Source organism: Phasianus colchicus, chromosome 9 (genome assembly GCF_987193195.1).
Source record: "Phasianus colchicus chromosome 9, bPhaCol1.hap1.1, whole genome shotgun sequence".
NCBI classification, from domain to species: domain Eukaryota; kingdom Metazoa; phylum Chordata; class Aves; order Galliformes; family Phasianidae; genus Phasianus; species Phasianus colchicus.
In genome coordinates, this window is record NC_143444.1 from 9,776,917 (window position 1) to 9,794,277 (window position 17,361).

General features: G+C 57.0%; 1 protein-coding gene across 1 annotated transcript; it reads left to right on the forward strand.

Annotated features, from left to right (window-relative positions):
* Positions 1-7,117: 7,117 nt before the first annotated feature.
* OLFML2B (olfactomedin like 2B) lies at positions 7,118-17,281 on the forward strand. Its single transcript, XM_031595778.2, has 8 exons — positions 7,118-7,303; positions 7,984-8,247; positions 10,607-10,714; positions 12,678-12,842; positions 13,551-13,779; positions 14,705-15,235; positions 15,480-15,656; positions 15,912-17,281. Exons 1-8 carry the CDS (start codon positions 7,160-7,162, stop codon positions 16,511-16,513), a joined length of 2,220 nt encoding a protein of 739 aa, XP_031451638.2. The 5' UTR covers positions 7,118-7,159; the 3' UTR covers positions 16,514-17,281.
* Positions 17,282-17,361: the final 80 nt, after the last annotated feature.

The following is a 17,361-nucleotide window of genomic DNA, read 5'->3' on the forward strand; positions in this document are numbered from 1 at the left end:
AACTAGTGATTAATTACTGTGTTACTGGGAACACTGGCTGTGCCCAGGCACTGCCCTGGGGTAGGCAGGAGCTGGCAGGAAAGTTCAGCATGCAGCCTCTGACTTCTGTAAAGCAGATGGAGGGTGTGCTTGAGTGAGCCTTCAGTTAAGCACAGTAAAGGCTGTCCTGGGCCAACCTGGGCTCTAGCTTTGTTCAGCTGAACTTCTCAGGGCTGTAATCCCACTTTTCTGGGCAGGAAAGGAGGTAATGATAGCTAAGCCAGTGGCTGGCTGGCTGCCTCCGCTTGGGCTTCTGTGTACCTTGTCTTACAACACTATTTGGCTTCTTGTTCTAGAGACTAATTAAGCCTTTCCCTTGATTGGCTTTAGACATGTTTCTTGAACGCTGCAGTGCTTCTGCCCTGGGATTTGCTAGGTATCATTCATCCATACAGCTTTTGGATTCTCATAGTCAGAGACACTCCATCATTCCTCATACTGTGGATGTTGTGCTCTGCTCTGACAGCTCTTTCTTAGCTTCTTTAGTTTGTGACGTATGGAGCAGCAGCTCACAACAGTCTGACACAACGCATCACGAAATGAGTGCAGCTTGTGGGAGGTGGGAAGCAGAGGGTTCTTATGCCAAGGTAATCACAGGTGTTGTTTGTGCCTCCTCTCAGAGCCAGCTGCATGGCTTGGTATAGAGTAAGAAATGCGTGCAGTCCTGACACCATAGCTGTGATGGTGTGAGGAGCTGAACTGCAGTGGGATCTAGAGAAGCCAGCTTTCCATCAACTGGAAGTCAACTACAAGGGGGAATGGTCTTAAACTGAGACACGGGAGGTTTAGGTTAGATACTAGGAGGAAGTTTTTCACCCGGAGGTTGGTGATGCACTGGAACAGGTTGCCCAAGGAGGTTGTGATGCCCCATCCCTGGAGGCATTCGAGGCCAGGCTGGATGTGGCTCTGGGCAGCCTGGGCTGGTGGTTGGTGACCCTGCACATAGCAGGGGGTTGGAACTAGATGATCATTGTGCTTCTTTTTAACCCAGGCCATTCTATGTATGTGGAAAAAGCAAATGTTTTCTGGTGTGCAACCTTTTAAGCCTGGGATGAAGTAACCAATTTGCAGGATGGGCAGAAATTGATGACAATAGGTGGGATCTTGGATGATTTTTCTCATGCGTGCTTCAGTTGCACATTTGTTGGAGAAGGTGAGCCTGGTGGGATGGGACATGTGCTTTTTGCCTGCACAGAGGATCCGGCTCTGTTTCTTGCTTGGCCTTCAGCTGGGAACCATGGGCAGAACCTGGTGCCTTGGAAGGGAAGCTGCCCCATGCCTGGGTGCAGCCCAGCTGCTTACTCTCCTTGTTTGGCTCCCTGGAGAGAGCGTGCGGGTCAATGTGTGTTGCTGGAGAAGTGAGGGCTGGGCTGCCCTAATTCCCTATCCATTCTTCCTGCCCTGGTTCTGTGTTGTTCTGTGCTGTCTGGTGCAGGGGTGGCAGGTAAGGAGGTGTTTGGAGCTGTTCTAGGTTCAAGGTGTGCCCAGGGACACTGAGTTGCTGAGCAGTGTGTGTGTGTGGAGCTTTATCCCCAGCTAATCCCTCTAGCCTGAGGCACATCCAGTCATAAAACTGGTAATGGAGCAATGACAACTGGGTCAAGGAGAGCAGGCGAGTGCTGCACACATCCATCAGCCTTTTCCCAGCACACTTCTGTCCCCTCATCTTGTGTGCTATGGCGAAGAAGACCCAACCAATGCCAAGGTGTGAGTCAAGGGCACTGCTTGGGCTGTGCACGTGAAATTGGCAAGCCCTTCATGCAGCAAAACCAGCTCTCGCCCTGAGCACTTGGCCAGGTGTGACAAAGATGGGTGAAAAATGCAGGGACATGTGACAAGTGACAAGTCTGGAATGGCAACAGTGAGTCAGTGCTGAAGCAGGAGTCTTCTGCAGGTTTGGGGGCTTCCAGAGATGCTCTGACGTGGGTGCTAAGCGTGAAAGCTTGCCATGGTTGTTTCACAACATCCTGCATGGCTGGGCTGTGTGTTCCTCCTCTGCTAGCCATTGTGGCTGGTCCGTGACCACTGATTTCTTAGCTCTACAGGCAAAGGAGTTGCCTTGCTCCTGATGCAGCTCAGGTCTACCATCACTTACAGCTCAGCTGGCTTTACCTATGTAGGGCACTGGTTGTGGGAGTGGGAGGACTGAGATCCGCTGGGCTGGGTGAGCTCTGCCCCTCTAACACGGAATCACCAGTAAGCAGATCAGTCCCTGTAAACAGGTGCAATGCAGCCATCCTGTTTCAAAACATCCAGTATTAATTAATCTTCCAGTGGCAACTTTGCTGTTGGCAAGTGCTTGGCAGGAGCTGCCAAGGCTGGGGGCAGATGACTCAGTGCTGAAGCTCTGGGCTGCTCACGGGGGGATAAAGCCTCTCTAGGGATCCTTGCAGGAGCACAACAGCTCCAGGGAGAAGAACCAGCAGGGCACGGGACTGGGTTGTTTTGCTGCAGGCTTTGGCTGCAGGCAGGTTCCTTGCCTGCCATGAAGGAACAAGGTAGAGATGGGATCCGCCATCTTGTTTCCCTGTGCCCCCCCACAGGCCTGCAGCTGGGCCGTGGGTGTCTCGGTACGGCTGTCATTGCTGTCCCATGACACACAGGGCCAGGCTGGGTGACACTGGGGGTTATTAGGTCCCAGATATATTGCTTGGGGTACCTCGTGGTGCTGGTGGCACGTGGTGAACGTGTCCCTGTGACGCCCGCCCTGCTGCTCGCTGCCCACCTGGTGCCAAACTGTGCTGCGTCATCAGCCACAACATGTCCTGCCAGCGCCCCGCATGACCCGGGGAGCCTTATCAATCACCTCTTTATCAGCCCGTGCTCATCTGCCTTTGCTCCCCACCTTTTCCGCTTAGCTGTGCAGCATCGGTGCTCCAGGCTAGAGCATGGGGTGCAGGCACGTGGTGGGTCGGTTCCTCGTCCACGTGGGAGCTGTGACTGCAGTGTCCTGAGCTCTGTGAGAGCACAGCTTATTGGAGCAGGACAGGCAGCTCCGGCCATTACCTGTGCTTGCTTTGTGGTTCCGTCAAGTGCTGAGCACCAGCAGCTCCTGCAGGGGCTGCTTGCCTGCATGGAGCTCTGCCTGCATTTCCCTGCAGCACCTGGAAACCAACTTCTCTCTGAGCTTGAAGTATCCCCAGGACATTTGAGTGGAGTTTTACCTGGGAGATTAGAATGGGTTTTGCTTCCTTGCTTCGTGCAGCTGTGAGCAGTGCAGTAGCCCCTGGAAGCTGTCATTTAGGGCTTCCTCAGCCCCTGTGTCCCCTGTGGGCTGTCCCCCACCAGGGCAGGGACCTGGGCTCCTGGGCTGAGCGTTGGTATTGGCTGCAGAACCCTAGGATGGTTTTGCCCAGCAGACTGAGCGTGTTGTTCTGCTCCAGAGTGTGGGCATAAGGAGAATGTGTTTTGAAACCCAATGAGGTGGAACCTCCCATTGATTACAGGGGCTTGAACAGGTTTAATTACAGTGTGCAGTGGGGACAGTGCAAGTCAGCTGGAGGGAGGCAGGATGTGTAGAGCTGTGTGCATGCACTATGGGGGGAGAACAGAGGTGTGAAATGCGGATGGATGTTGGACTCTCCCCTCCATTGCCCTCTGGCTGGAGCAGCTGGGGGGCATAGATTTCAGAGTAATATGGCTACAAAGCAGAATGTGTGATCTGGCCCTAACTCTGTACTCAGCTCCTGTGCAGCTCAGCTTGGTGTGGCTTCTCCAAAATCCAGCTTCAAGGTGCACTTCCCACGTGGAATAGGCCCGCCCAGGAAGCTGAGGGCACGCTGCAGCCTGCTGGTACAGCTAAGCACTCCTGGCTTGGGCATGGCTCCCTGCCTGGCCAGGGCACCCTGCAGAAGAATTCTGGTATAGGTGTGCCTCCTGCAGGCAACCTGCTGGGCAGCCTCAGAACCAGCTGCCTTCCAGGGCAGGTGTGCATTCACTGATCACCATTTGACTCATAGGCAGAAACAGAATTGTCGTTGCTGAGGTCAGCTGGGAGCTACTCATTGCTGGGCAATTCGGATTTGCGTCATGAGCTTTCCTGCACAGTCACCCACCTCCTTGGGATGGATTTCCTCCTACAGCAGATGGAGATGGCAGTGAGCTCTCCCTGTTCTGGCACAGGAGCCAATGCACAAGGGTCTGTGCGTCCATCCTCCTGCCCTCTAACCATGATTCAGGTGAGAGGCTTCTGCTGGGGCTACCTCTAAGTGCTCAGCTGGCCCTTGGCAGTGGCAGAAGCATTGCTTTCATGAAACCCCTTGGGCTGCAGAGCTCAAGGATGTGACAGCATACACCTCAACCCTGTTTCTCTTTGTGATCCCTAGAAGGCACAGCTGGGTGACGTAGTGCTGGTAATGGGGCCTGCCTCCAGCAGCTTTGGCTTCTTTTATGAGGATGTGGTCTGCCACCGGAGGTCATGGGACCAGAGAATGCAGGGGATGAGGCTATGGGAAGGTGCTGGCAGCTCTGGCATGCACCAGGCACGTGCAGGCGGTGTGTCCCACCGTGAAGGGTGGGTACCTCTCGGCCAAGGAAGTAACTGGCTGTGAAACCAGGGCTCAGTGCTGAGTGTGGTGCTGGTCAACCTCTGCTTGGAGCATCTGTGTGATGCAGCACTCTCAGCACGGCTGCAGATGACAAACCTGGGAGCAGCGGCTGCTGATCCACCAAAGGGCGGTGCTGCCATCCAGAGGGACTGGAGAGATGGGTTGGTGGGATCCTCCTGGAGCTGAGCGAGGAGAAGTGCAGAAGTGCAGAGTCCTGGCCTTGGGAGGAACAAGCCCAGGCATTGGGATGTCCTGGAGAGCAGCGTTACGGAGATGGAGCTGACGGTCCTGGGGGACACCTGGTGGACAGCCAGGCATTAGCCCCGGGACGCTCCGAGCAGCGAATTTCATCAGTGAGCATCCCAAGTCGTGCAGAGTCAGCAGCAGCTCGGCAGGGGCGGCCGTACCGCGGGATGGTGCTGCGGTGCCTCTCAGCGCAGCCCCGGGGCTGCGGCAGCAGCCGGAAGGCTCCCTTGGATCGGCTGGGCTCGGCACGGTCTGGCTCTGCACAACGCGGTACAGCATCGGGATGGCACGGCCAAGCTTTTTTGCAGCGGGGACGCGCCGAGCCGTGCTGTGCAGTGCCAAGCTGTGCCGAGCCGTGCTGAGCCCTCCCAATGCCTGGGCTTGTTCCTCCTAAGGCCAGGACTCTGCACTTCTTGCTCAGCTCCAGGAGGTTCCCACCAGCCCACCTCTCCAGTCCCTCTGGATGGCAGCACCATCCCTTTGGTGGATCAGCAGCCGCTGCTCCCAGGTTTGCTGTCTGCAGTTGTGCTGAGAGTGCAGCATCACCCAGATCGTCCATGCGGAGGTTCAACGGGACTGTACCACCCCTGACCTCCAGGGTACACTGCAAGCTGCTCCAACTCGACAGCGCTGTCCTCTTTGCCCTCTCCCTTCAGGTGTCTGAACACATCAGTGAGCTTCCCCTGAGCTTTCTCCAGGCAGCTCTCTCAGCCTCACCCCATGTTCGTGGCCCTTCACAGCACTCTCCTCCAAGGAGCTCCATGTCCCTCCCGTACTGTGGAGCTGGGCACTGTGCTTTTGGTGTGGCCTCAGCTGCGCCAAGCAGAAGGGCAGGATCACTGTGTTGAGCTGCTAGCAACACTCAGCCTGATGCAGCCCAACACCACTTGTCTTTTTTTTTTTTTTTTTTTTTTTTTTTTTTTTCAGAAGGGACGCCCTGCTGGCTCAGCTTGACATGGCACAGCCCCAGCCTTGTGGCAGAGCTTGTGCAGGAAGGAAGAAGTGGTGCACAGGTGAGCTTGCAGCCTCCCACAGAGCTGAGCAGCCCCTGAGACACATTGGCACACTCTGCTGTCCTCCTTCTGTTGGTTTGCCCTGTTGGGTTGTTTCTTGGAGGGGGATTATTCAGAACTTAGAGATGACCGCAATGAGTCTGCATCTCTCACCACTGTCTCCTCCTGCCCCCAAAGGACAGGCTTAAAATTGCCTTCAGCCCAAACTAAATACCACCAGAACCACTTGCTTTCCCAAGTACAGAAAAGAAAGCAACAAAGGATGCTGATAACACGTGAGATCCTTCCTTTCCCATGCGCTGTGCATCCATGGGCTTGTACTGTGTGCCCATGGTGTGCCAGGGACAAGAGCCACTCTGCCTCCTGATAGCATCCAGGCTGCTCTGAGGCTTTTAATCTGAAACTATTTCCCCTTGTCCTGTCCTGTCCATGCTGGAGAGTCTGTCCCCTTCCTTCTTACAGCCCCTGTGTACACTGACAGGTCTCTCTCAGGTCTCCTTGGAGCCTTCTCTCCATGCTGAACAGACCCATCTCTCAGCCTGTGCTCAAGGGGAGGCGTTCCGCCCCTTGGCTCACACTTGTGGCCCTCCTCATCCGCAATCTTGCTGAGGGTGCACTTTACCCCATTGTCAATGCAGTGAGGAAGATGTTAAGGAGCCCTGGTCCCACTGCTGACCAGTACTGACCCCTGCAGGACACTACTTGTCACCGATCTCCATCCAGACACCGAGCCATTGACCACCACTCTGTAGGTGTGATCTCACTACTGGTTCCTCATCCATCGAACAGTCCACTTGTTAAATCTGTATCTTTCCAACCTGGAGAGAAGGATGTTACAGGGAACCGTGTCAAAGGCCTTAGTGAAGTCCAGATAGACGACATCGCAGGCTCTTTCCTTGTCCACTGCTACATGGCCGCTACAGCCCGGACAGACACCAGTCCTGAGATCGGCTCCCCAGCGCTGGCGAGCAGCAGGTCCAGCACTGCATCCCCCTGGCGGGGCTGTTACAGGCTCAGGATGTTCCCCTCGATGCATTCCGGGAGCGTCGCGGATCGATCACAGCCCGCGGCATCCGCCGGGTCCACCTGCCCTCCGGGGGTCCGCCGGCCGGCCCCGCTTCGGCTCCGCCTCGTCCTGCCGCCGGGGGAGTGCGGGGGGTGGGGGGGCAGGGAAGTAGGGAGGGAAGGAGGCGGGGAAGGGAGGCGGGGGCCCGACCCGGCCCCGCCCGCGCCCGCCGCGCCGCACCTGAGCGAGCAGCGGCGGCGGCTCCGCGCCCGCCCCGGCCCCGGCTTCGGCTCCGGCCCCGTCGTCCCATGGCTCGGCCGCTACCGCTGCTGCTCTGCCTGGCCGCGCTGGGCGCCGGCTGCCGGGCAGGGCCGGCCCCCACCGGTACCGCCGGGCCCTCCGCCGAGCCGCTGCAGGACGAGGCGGACAACCAGGAGAACATCCTCTCGCAGGTACGGGGCTGCACTTTGGGGGGCGATGATTTTTGGATGGACGCTGCTTTTGGAGGGATGCCGTTTGGGGGCCGTGAGGCTCGGGGCCGTGCTGCTCGGGGGAACGTTGCTTTTATGGGGTGATGCTCCTTGGGGTGCTGAGCGCACCCAGGGTGCTGCGACATGCGTGCCTTGCTCTGTGCTGGGAGATGCCGTGCAGGATCGGGCTGGGTGCATCTGCAGAGGGGTTTATCGCTCCGCTTTGTTCCTGCTTTGAAACACCGACCCGGGGAGTTCCCTGGGGGGCTCGGGGAAGAGGGGGGGGGGAGGGGGGGAGATCCGTGGGTGGAGATCTGCCTCTTTGTGTGCGAGCTCTCCTCGCCCGGGATGCGGTGGAGGACTCTGTTGGCTTTGGCCGATCCGACCGTGTGCTATTATCTGCCCTCGGAAATGGCTAACGCGGAGCCTATTGGAAACATACCGTCAAAGTTATTTTTGTGCTCGGGCTTTCAGAAGCTCTGTCTGCAAATCTCCGTAAAGGAAATTCCTGGCATTGTATGGGGCTAATCAGCAGCACAGTCCCACCGCCAGGTTACGCTGCTTGTAGGGTTGTTCGGTTAGGATTCTACAAGGTTCAGGATGTCCAAAAGTCAGTGGGGAAGTTGGGCATCCCGGCAGGGCCGTGACGGTGCTGTGCTCAGCTGCTAGGTGACTACGACAAGGTGAAGGCGGTGTCTGAGGGCTCCGACTGCCGCTGCAAGTGCCTGGTGAGACCCCTGGGCCGTGGCGCCTGCCAGCGCATCAACCAGGGCTCCTTCCACGCCGAGGACTTCTACACCGTGGAGACCATCACCTCTGGGCCAGGCTGCAAGTGTGCCTGCGTGGCCCCCCCCTCGGCTTTGAACCCCTGCGAGGGGGACTTCAGGCTGCAGAAGCTGCGGGAGGCGGACAGCGGAGACCTGAAGGTAGGAGGAGAGCTGGAGGCTGAGGTCGTGTTGCTCAAAAGTGCTCAGAAAGCCTCTGGGGATTGCTGCTGCCAGCTGGCAAGTGTCAGAATGAATGGCTGGATAGTTGGGATGGTTGGATAGAGGGATGGATAGATAGAGGGATGACTGGATACATAGACAGGATGGTGGGATAGAGGGATGGATTGATGGAGAGATGGGATGGCTGGATACATGGATGGGATAACTGGATAGGTGAATGGGTGGACAGGAAGACAGATAATGTTGTCTCCTTCCATCACCACGTTAAGGTTCCTGCCCTGGAGAAGAGTGTGGCCCAGAGTGCTTTAGACAGATGCTGTCTGCTGCAGCCAGAGAACACCTTGGGGGTATACTCTGAAACACGGCCAATATATAATATTCATAGGGGATTCTGAAAATATTTTTTCTCTTCTCTTTATCCCTTTAAAGAGGTCTTTTGAAGCCTCTTTCTTCCCCTGCTTTGAAAGCTTTTATCTATTACTCTCACATCTGACGCTTTATGGAGAAGAGAGGCTGGGACAGAAGGATGGAGGTGTGTGGCTGCAGTGATGAGGTGCTGTCCATCCCCACTGCCTCACTCCTTCTGAGAGCTGTTGCCCCGTTCAGCATTTGCCCTTCTGAAATGTTGGCACTTCTGTACTATTTGCTGTCCCAAGGCAGAGAACTGAATGCTTGTGACACTTCCTGCTGGTTCTGGGCTGTACCTCGGTGAGGCTGCATCCTGGCTGAGGTCAGCCCTGCACAATAACTCATTCCCATTGGTTTGGAGCTGGGGATGTGTCTCATCTTGTCAGACTGCAGGCAGGGAGCAGCCCGCTGTCCGAGTTCCCCACAGCGGGGGGAGATGACAAGCACAGGCAGATAACCCAGCATGCTGGGGAAGGAGGGACTGCTCTGCAGCTCTCCAGTGGTCCCTCGCTCTCCAGGAAGCTCAGCTGGGCTGAGGCGAAGTCCTGAGACCAGCATAGCCCTTTTAGATGCTGTTAGGATGCAGCTGGCACAGTGCAGCACAGCTTGGCTCTGTCTACTTCCCAGCCATGGTGTGAGCACTCCTCTAGGAACTGGCCTCACTCACAGCCCGCCTGGCGAGGATCCACATCCAGGGCTTTCCTTTGCTGTGTGAGTCTCGGGAGCTGTGAAAGCAGATGGCTTTGTCACCAAGCACGACTCTGAGAAGGTCCCCAGAATAAGAGACAGGCAGTGCCAGGAGCACCCCACTGCATGTGCAATGAATCCCAGTGAAATGGTGACTTGCTGCCCCTCTGCTTGTGGCTGTAGCTTGCATTCTGAGGGTCTTGGGTGTACAGCCCCCAACAAGTGCATGCTCAGGAGGAGCTGGAACACAGCTAATGAGGTCTACAATCCCTGTGCCTTGGTGGAAGCCATCCAGCCCGGGTGGAAGTGCATTTCTCTAGTGTCTGTCTGGCAGCCCACATGCACTGTGTCAGCCATCGCGGTCCAGTTCTCACCAGAAAAGTGGATGCACAGCCATAAAACAGCCTTGTCTCTGCTGCTGCCATTTTACTTGGCACAAAAGGAAACTTTCCTTCGCTGTCAGCTCCACAGGGAGACTGCAGGGGCTGGGGTGGAAACTGCGAGTGCCGCCAGCAGTGCTGCCTGCATTGCTCCCATGTTTATGGAGCTGTGCTGAATGGTTTGACTTGCTGGGAGAAAATGCCACCTTCTTGCAGAGGTTGTTCCCATGCACCAATGATGCTCAGTGGCTGCATGGTGCCATGCTGTGTGTGCTCACGACTGGGGGCAGCAGGGGAGGCTGCGGTCAGAACAGGAGCACAGTGCTGAGGGTATCACTGTCCCCAGGGTCCCCTGAGGTCACCTGTCCTCACCCAGGAAAGCCATGTGCAGGACATCTCCGAAACAGGGCTGTCATGGGAAGGCAGGATGCAGCATCCCTCAGGTGAAGTTGCTCTCCAGGGAAAGCAGTTCTTACGAGGCTGGTGCTGACTGAGGTCCCTGCATGCTGTTGCACTTGAGAGTATTTTTATATTTTTTAACAAGTTTCTTCTTGTTCCAGGAAAAACAAGCCTGGGATGGCAGGAACTCAGAGCATGATCTCAGGCTCCCTTTTATTAGTGCTGCGGTTCTCCCCTTGGCTCATCTGCTGCCACTCGGGACAGCCTGGGGCTGGGCAGAGCCATGGGCAGCACTTCTTATCTCACGCACCATACCTGAGGTCAGGGCTGTCTGTACAGTGGAAAACTTGCTTCTTAGTGAACTTCTTGTGCTCTGATGTGTGCATTATTTTGGCTATAGAAACCATACTGGATGCCTCAAAGCAAAGCTCTGAGCCTGATGGAGCACTGCCTTTGTCTTACAGCTGTCCTCCATTGTTGAGATGCTAGAAAGTGCCTTTTATGGCCTGGACCTGCTGAAGCTGCATTCGGTCACAACGAAGCTGGTGGGCCGGGTGGAGAGGCTGGAGGAGGTAAGGGGGTCCTTGGGGGCTGCATGTGGTGTCAAAGCCCAGTGCCTTTAGGGTGAGGGGTCAGGGTCATGGCCATGGCTGGGGTGCATACAGCAGACCTGATAGTAGCCAAGGAGGTTGCATTCTGCAGCACTGTAATGATCAGAAAGAGCAACACAATGGAAAGGTGATACAACAGGTGTAATGGCAGAGGGACTAACACAACAGAAAGGTGTTAAAAGGGAAGGGAAAAGGACTGCTCACCCATCTCTGAAGACCGAGGCTCACAAGGAAAAACTGCAGCAAGGAGGGATCTCCAGAAGGAGATCCTTCTACAATGGCAGTCAGCTCTTAAACGAGGTCTAAGAGAGGTACAGCCAGGCTCCTTGCAGTCACACAGCTGAATTGCATTCACCCGTGCTCCCAGGGCTGACTGGGTCCTTCCCCCACGTGCTCAATCAGTGGTTCAGGCTGTGATTCAACAGCTGCCACACAATGACCGAGCTACGTCTCGGCTTGCCTTGAGAAGAGCTGAGCCCTCAGTGCAGCTTGAAAGATAGAAAGACAGCATCCATAGCTGAGTGTTCCCTTGGCTGGTGCGATGCATGGGGTGCAGTGTTGAGCTGTGGGGTCCCAGGCTCCCACACAAAGTGCTGAGTGCTCTCTCTGTAGCAGCACAGTCCTGCAGACTGCAGCCAAGCGGCGATGATTTAGAAAGCCAAAATTCCACTTGCAGTGCGTTTCGGGAAGGCACGGTGAGCTCTGCCTGAGGTCAGGGAGGAGGCAGCTGGGAGGAGCACAGGGCTGCAGGACCTGGGTTTCCAAGCAGGGAGTTGACCCAAAAAGGGGAAAGGGGTTTTGAGGTCTAAAATTAATAAAGCACCGATGCTTCTGTCTGTGATCCCACCCTCTTCCTGTGGCTTGGCGTGCTCTCCAGACGCCAGTTGGGTTTGCCGCTGAGCTCTGTGCTGTCAGGGAAGGGGAGAGGGTTTGTCTGAGCCTGAGGTTGGCTAGCTGGAGGTGCCTGGGGGCTTGGAAACACCAAGGGAGGTACTGCCTCTGCTGTGCCTCTTCTTACTGCTCTGCCACTGCTGGAGGGCACAGCACTGGGTGACAGAGCAAGAGAGGGCTGGAGGGGCTGCAGGCAGATTGTGAGCAGCTGTGAGCAGCCCCCTGTTGCTGGCTCAGCACCCAGATTTCTGCCTGCGCCGGCCCAGGATCCAGTGCAGGACAGCTGGGGCACTGCAGGAGAGCCTGGCTCCGTGTCAGGGGGTCAGAGGGTGTGATTTGAGCAGCTGGGCCCAGGCACAGCAGCTGGGCAGCACCAGGGAGCATCACAGGGTGCTGCTCTGGGGTAGCTCTCAGCTGAAAGAGTTGGGTTTTGTCACAAAGGCCAAGAATGGCACAAAGTAGGTGATAAGGGCACAAGGCTGTTGGAAGCAGCCTACCTCCCAAAGGGAGGAGGGTGTCAGTGCTGCTCTGGGAGAGCATCTTCAGCTCAGCAAAAATCTTGCTGGGAAGTCCCACTGTTATTGCGCTCAGCCTGAAAATGCAACACTAACGCTGTGGCTCACAAACCCTGAGCAAAGGCACTCTGATGCTTTTGAGAGTGGCCAGCTAATGGGGCTTGAGTCAGAGTTTGTGCAGAGAAGGGATGCAAGTTGTTTCCAGTGTAACAAGCAACTGCATCCAAACGGTGTCAGCGGAGCAATGAACTCCCGGATGCAGCCTGCAGAGTGAGTGCCTCTGGTTTGTGTTCAGCTCGCAGCTGCTGCCTCAGCTGGCAATTCTGGGATCACAGATGGAGGTTACGGTGGATTTTAGGAGAAATTAATGGCAGGACAGATTCACAACAAAGAACCGGGGGCGGTTGGGGGGCATCTTACACCCAGCCCCGTGGAGACAGAGCCGGGAGCTCAGTGCTTGCCATTCCCCTGGCTGCAGGGCTCCGGGCCAGGGTCATGTCCCAATTCTCATTTCCCAGGGCATGTCCAGGAATGCCACGCGGGCAGGAGTCAGCGTGGAGGAGCCCCTATCAGAGCCCCAGCACCGTGTTGGGGAGAACTGCTCCGGCCTCATCTCCAACAGCCTGGCCGACATTGAGAGCTCGCTGCAGCGGGACGCGGAGGCTGCGTATGTGCACCCCGAGGTAGGGCTGCACGGCACCCATCAGCCACACTGCACGGTTCGGCACCCTGGTGAGGTGCCCCAGCGCTGGCAGCGGGCTGCTCTCCCTGCTCAGCACAGCCCGTGTCCCCCAGTACAGCCAGGCTGCTTTGGCTTAGCTGCTCCAGCCTCCCCTCCTGCTCCTCCAGGTCGGAGGGGCCAAGTGCTCGGAAAGGCTGATGTCATCGCGGCCGGCTGGGAGCCTGGGACGCCGTGGATTAGCAGGGTTTGGGGCACGCAGCCTGCTGCTCTCTGCTCTCCATCCCGAGCAATCGGATGGAGTGGCTCCTGGCACACCCTAACCCTGTGATACCCACAGCACTGCTCCTTGCTGGAGCTGAGCCTGCCCTGCCCAGCGGAGCAAAGCGCGGGGCTGCTGTCACCCTGAGCGACCTCATTTCCCAATATTCCCTCTCATTGTTAATTGCAGCCGGGCTCCAAAGGAATCCTGGGCCCGCCCTCAGCCAAATGGGCACTGCTTCAATGCTCAGGCTGGCTTTCCATTTTGCTTTAATGAGCTGAAATCCCGCAGCCATGAGATGCAGCTGCCGCGGTGCTGGGCTCCTTGCCCCAGCTCAGCCTCTGTACAGCTGTCCGTTGCCACTGGTGGTCCAGGGGCTGAGCGGGTCCTTGCAGGTCCATATTTGGCTATTTGGGCCCATCCCATAGCAAATACTCTTGTTTCTTACAGGGCAAGTACGAAGAAAGGTTCCTGAAGGATGAAACCATCTCACAGCAGATCAATTCTGTCGAGTCCCTCACAGAGTTGCATCTCACTCCTGAGGAGGGGAAGCCCAAACAACTCCTGCAGAGGAAGCTGAGCCCGCGGAGCCGCCCTCCCTCCAAGCCCACCATTGTGCGGGGGGTCACCTACTACAAGGCTCAGTCCTCCGAGTCCGACAACGACATCGAGGAGCAACGTGAGTCAGGCCGATGGCTGCCACCTGCACCCTGAGCAAAATGTGCAGGGCTGCTGCAGAGAGGGAGAATGCAGGGGTGTGGGGTGTCCAGCAGTGCTGTCATGGTGATTTTGGCTCCAGGAGATTGAGATGGGAGCAGGGGGATGGAGATGTGTGCTGGGAGATCCATGGGTGCAAGAGGAGCAGGCAGGGATGCACAGGGTTACGGTAAGGCTGCCGGTGAGTGATGAGAGAACTGAGCAACAAGGAGCAGGGATGGATGAGCTGCTAATCCTGGGATGTGGTTTATGAGAGGGAGCAGCAAAACTGGAGCTGCAGGAGGTGGAGACATGGAGTAGAGGGGAAAGGTGCTGTACTATCAAGTCCTGCTCCCCTCCGGCATGCTGTGTGGCTGAAGCAGGGTGTATTGATCTACAGTGGCAGAACCAATTGGTAAATCACTGCTGAAAAGAGCAGTGTGAGCATCTGGCCCCTGTCCTGTGCACGGGGAACAGCATGGTGGTGTTATTGCATGGAAAATATATGGTAGCTAAGGAAACAAGTCCCTGCCAGTCAAAAATACAGAATCAACACCTCTCCAGGAAGGAAACATGAGTTGATGATGCACGCAAGTCCTACAAATGTGCCTGATGTCACTGCAGGGACAAGTGCTGCAGGGCTCAGAGGGGAGCCAGGACCCCTCTCTCCACGCAGGGTGCCCCAGGGCACGGCGAGGCAGGATTCCAGTAAACTGGATGCACAAAGTAGCACACAGCCTTTGGGTGCAAGGCAGCTAGGTCAGGTCAGTGCAACCCTGCAAGGAGATCTCAGATCCCTTTCTCTGGCTGGGGATTAGGAAAAAAAGGCAGATGGATTCAGAACAAAGAGCGAGGGGAGGGCAGGACAGGTGGCTGTGGCTCTGCTGATCCATGTCTGTGCCTGGCAGAGGACGAGCTGTTCAGTGGGGACAACACCGTGGATCTGCTGATAGAGGACCAGCTGCTGCGGCCCAGCGGGCGGGTGGGTGAGGCTGTGAGGAAACCATCCCCCGTGGGATGGCCGCCCACCCCCAGCATTGACCCCAGCACCGCGCCAACCACCCTGCCCCTGTCCACTGCCGCCTCCATGGGGCCGACACCAGAGCCCACCACTGCCAGCTGGCCACCCCCTACCATGGAGTCTGCAACCACGCCTTCGGTGCCGCCTGAGGAGGAAACCCTGCAGCTGCCGACAGCATCAGCCAGCGTGGTGGCACCCATGGCCACTGAGAGCCCGCCTGTAGCCAACAGCTCCGTCCCCAGCCCTGCCGTGGCTACCACCACCCAGACCTCGTGGGATGTGGGGATGAGCCCTGAGCCTGGCATGGGGAGCAGCCCGGGACCCCCGGAGCAGGCCAGCACCCCCCCGCCACTCAGCACCACCATCCCCGCCACGCCGAAGCAGGCCCTGGAGGAGGAGGACATCAGGAACATCATCGGTGAGTGCACGCGTGTGGCTGCAGGTCCTGTCCCCTCCTGCTGGCTCGTGCCCGTGCTGTGGATTTAGCCATAGGTGGAATGGAGACACTGGGCAGTGCTTTAGCAGGGCATCAAGCGTCACTTGTTAACTCTGCAACCTACCGCATCCCCTTCTTGTGCAAGTGGTGGGCAGGGGAATGGAGTGGCAGAGGGAAGTGTGGGGCTGCCCTGCCTCCAGCCTCGCCATTCCCTCTGCCCACGCAGGGCGCTGTAAGGACACGCTGTCCACCATCTCGGGGCCCACCACTCAGAACACCTACGGGCGCAACGAGGGGGCATGGATGAAGGACCCTCTGGCCAGGGAGGAGCGGATCTATGTCACCAACTACTACTATGGAAACACGCTGGTGGAGTTCAGAAACCTCGACAACTTCAAGCAAGGTGAGTTTGCACTGTCCTCACATTGCCATGGCTGTGTCAGCTGGTCCCAAAACCACCCTTGTTCCCTGCCATGGTGATGGGAAGGACCCTCTTGAGTGGTGGTACCCAGTGTGTGGGATTGTGTGGGGCTCAGAGCATGGGGCAGCTGCCCATGGTGCTTGTCACCACTGAGGGGCCGGGAGGCAGCCAAAGGCAGGGCTGTGGGCCGGGCCCCAAAGGGGAAGATTTCACCAGTGTGGCGTCTCTGTCCCTCAGGGCGCTGGAGCAACTCCTACAAGCTCCCCTACAGCTGGATCGGGACGGGGCACGTTGTCTACAACGGGTCCTTCTACTACAACCGGGCCTTCACCCGTAACATCATCAAATACGACCTGAAGCAGCGGTACGTGGCCGCCTGGGCCATGCTGCACGACGTGGCCTACGAGGAGTCCACACCGTGGCGATGGCGTGGCCATTCCGACGTGGACTTTGCCGTGGATGAGAACGGCCTGTGGGTCATTTACCCGGCCATCAGCTACGAGGGCTTCAACCAGGAGGTGATCGTGCTGAGCAAGCTGAACGCAGCCGACCTCAGCACCCAGAAAGAGACGACGTGGCGGACGGGCCTGCGAAAGAACTTCTATGGGAACTGCTTCGTCATCTGCGGGGTCTTGTACGCGGTCGACAGCTACAACAAGAGGAACGCCAACATCTCCTATGCCTTTGACACGCACACCAACACTCAGATCATCCCCCGGCTGCTCTTTGAGAATGAGTACGCCTACACCACGCAGATAGACTATAACCCCAAGGACCGCCTGCTCTACGCTTGGGACAATGGCCACCAGGTCACCTACCACGTCATCTTTGCCTACTGAGAGCCCCGTGATGGGGCACTGCGAGCGAGGGGCCACCAGCACCTTTTATTGTTGTTATTTTTATTATTATTATTATTATTTTGTACAAATCAAAGAGTACGCGATGGGTTTTTGTCTCAGGCTGTTTAGATGGTGGATTGTAGATCGATCCCCAGGCCAGGACCACCTCTTTGTCCCTGGTGTGACCTTGCCTCTGTGCTCGAGGGCAGTGTGGCGGGGCCCGTGGCAGCAGGGCTGCTCCTTTGGGGGGGACGCTGAGGAGGAGGTGGCCCTGACATAACCCTGCTGATGTTTTTTAGATGAAAGCCATCAGCGCTTAACCCCAGGCCCAGTGCAAAGCTGGCCTTTCTGCTGCAGGCACCAGCTCCTGGCAGGACAGTGGTGTCCACCCGTCCCAGTCGTGTCCCCCCTGGGGACCACCCTCCCACCCAACAGTCAGTAGGTGCTTGGGAGATCCTGCTGTACAACACACACAGCCCTGGTGCTGGCACTTAGCTGAAGACTGTCCCCTCTCCCCCTGACTCTGCCCTTTGCAGCCTACCCTGGGGGCTCCATCTGGCCTGGGGGAGGCTGTGGGTGCCGGGCTGGGAGCTGGCAGTGGGAGGGGGGCATTGTAAATATGTGTAGATGACTTCTGTTTTGTGCGTTTTGTAACCAAAATAGTCCCCACTTGGTATTTGCCTCGCGGAGGTCCCAGCCTCCCCCCCTCCAGCCTGGCACCACCTATATTTACCCACTGTTAATAATAAAAGATCAAGTACCTCTGCAGTGCTTGGGGTCTTCTTTGGGTCTGGGTCACTCACAAAAAATGGATGGTTGGGAAGGGTGCTTGGCCTCCTTGTCACCAG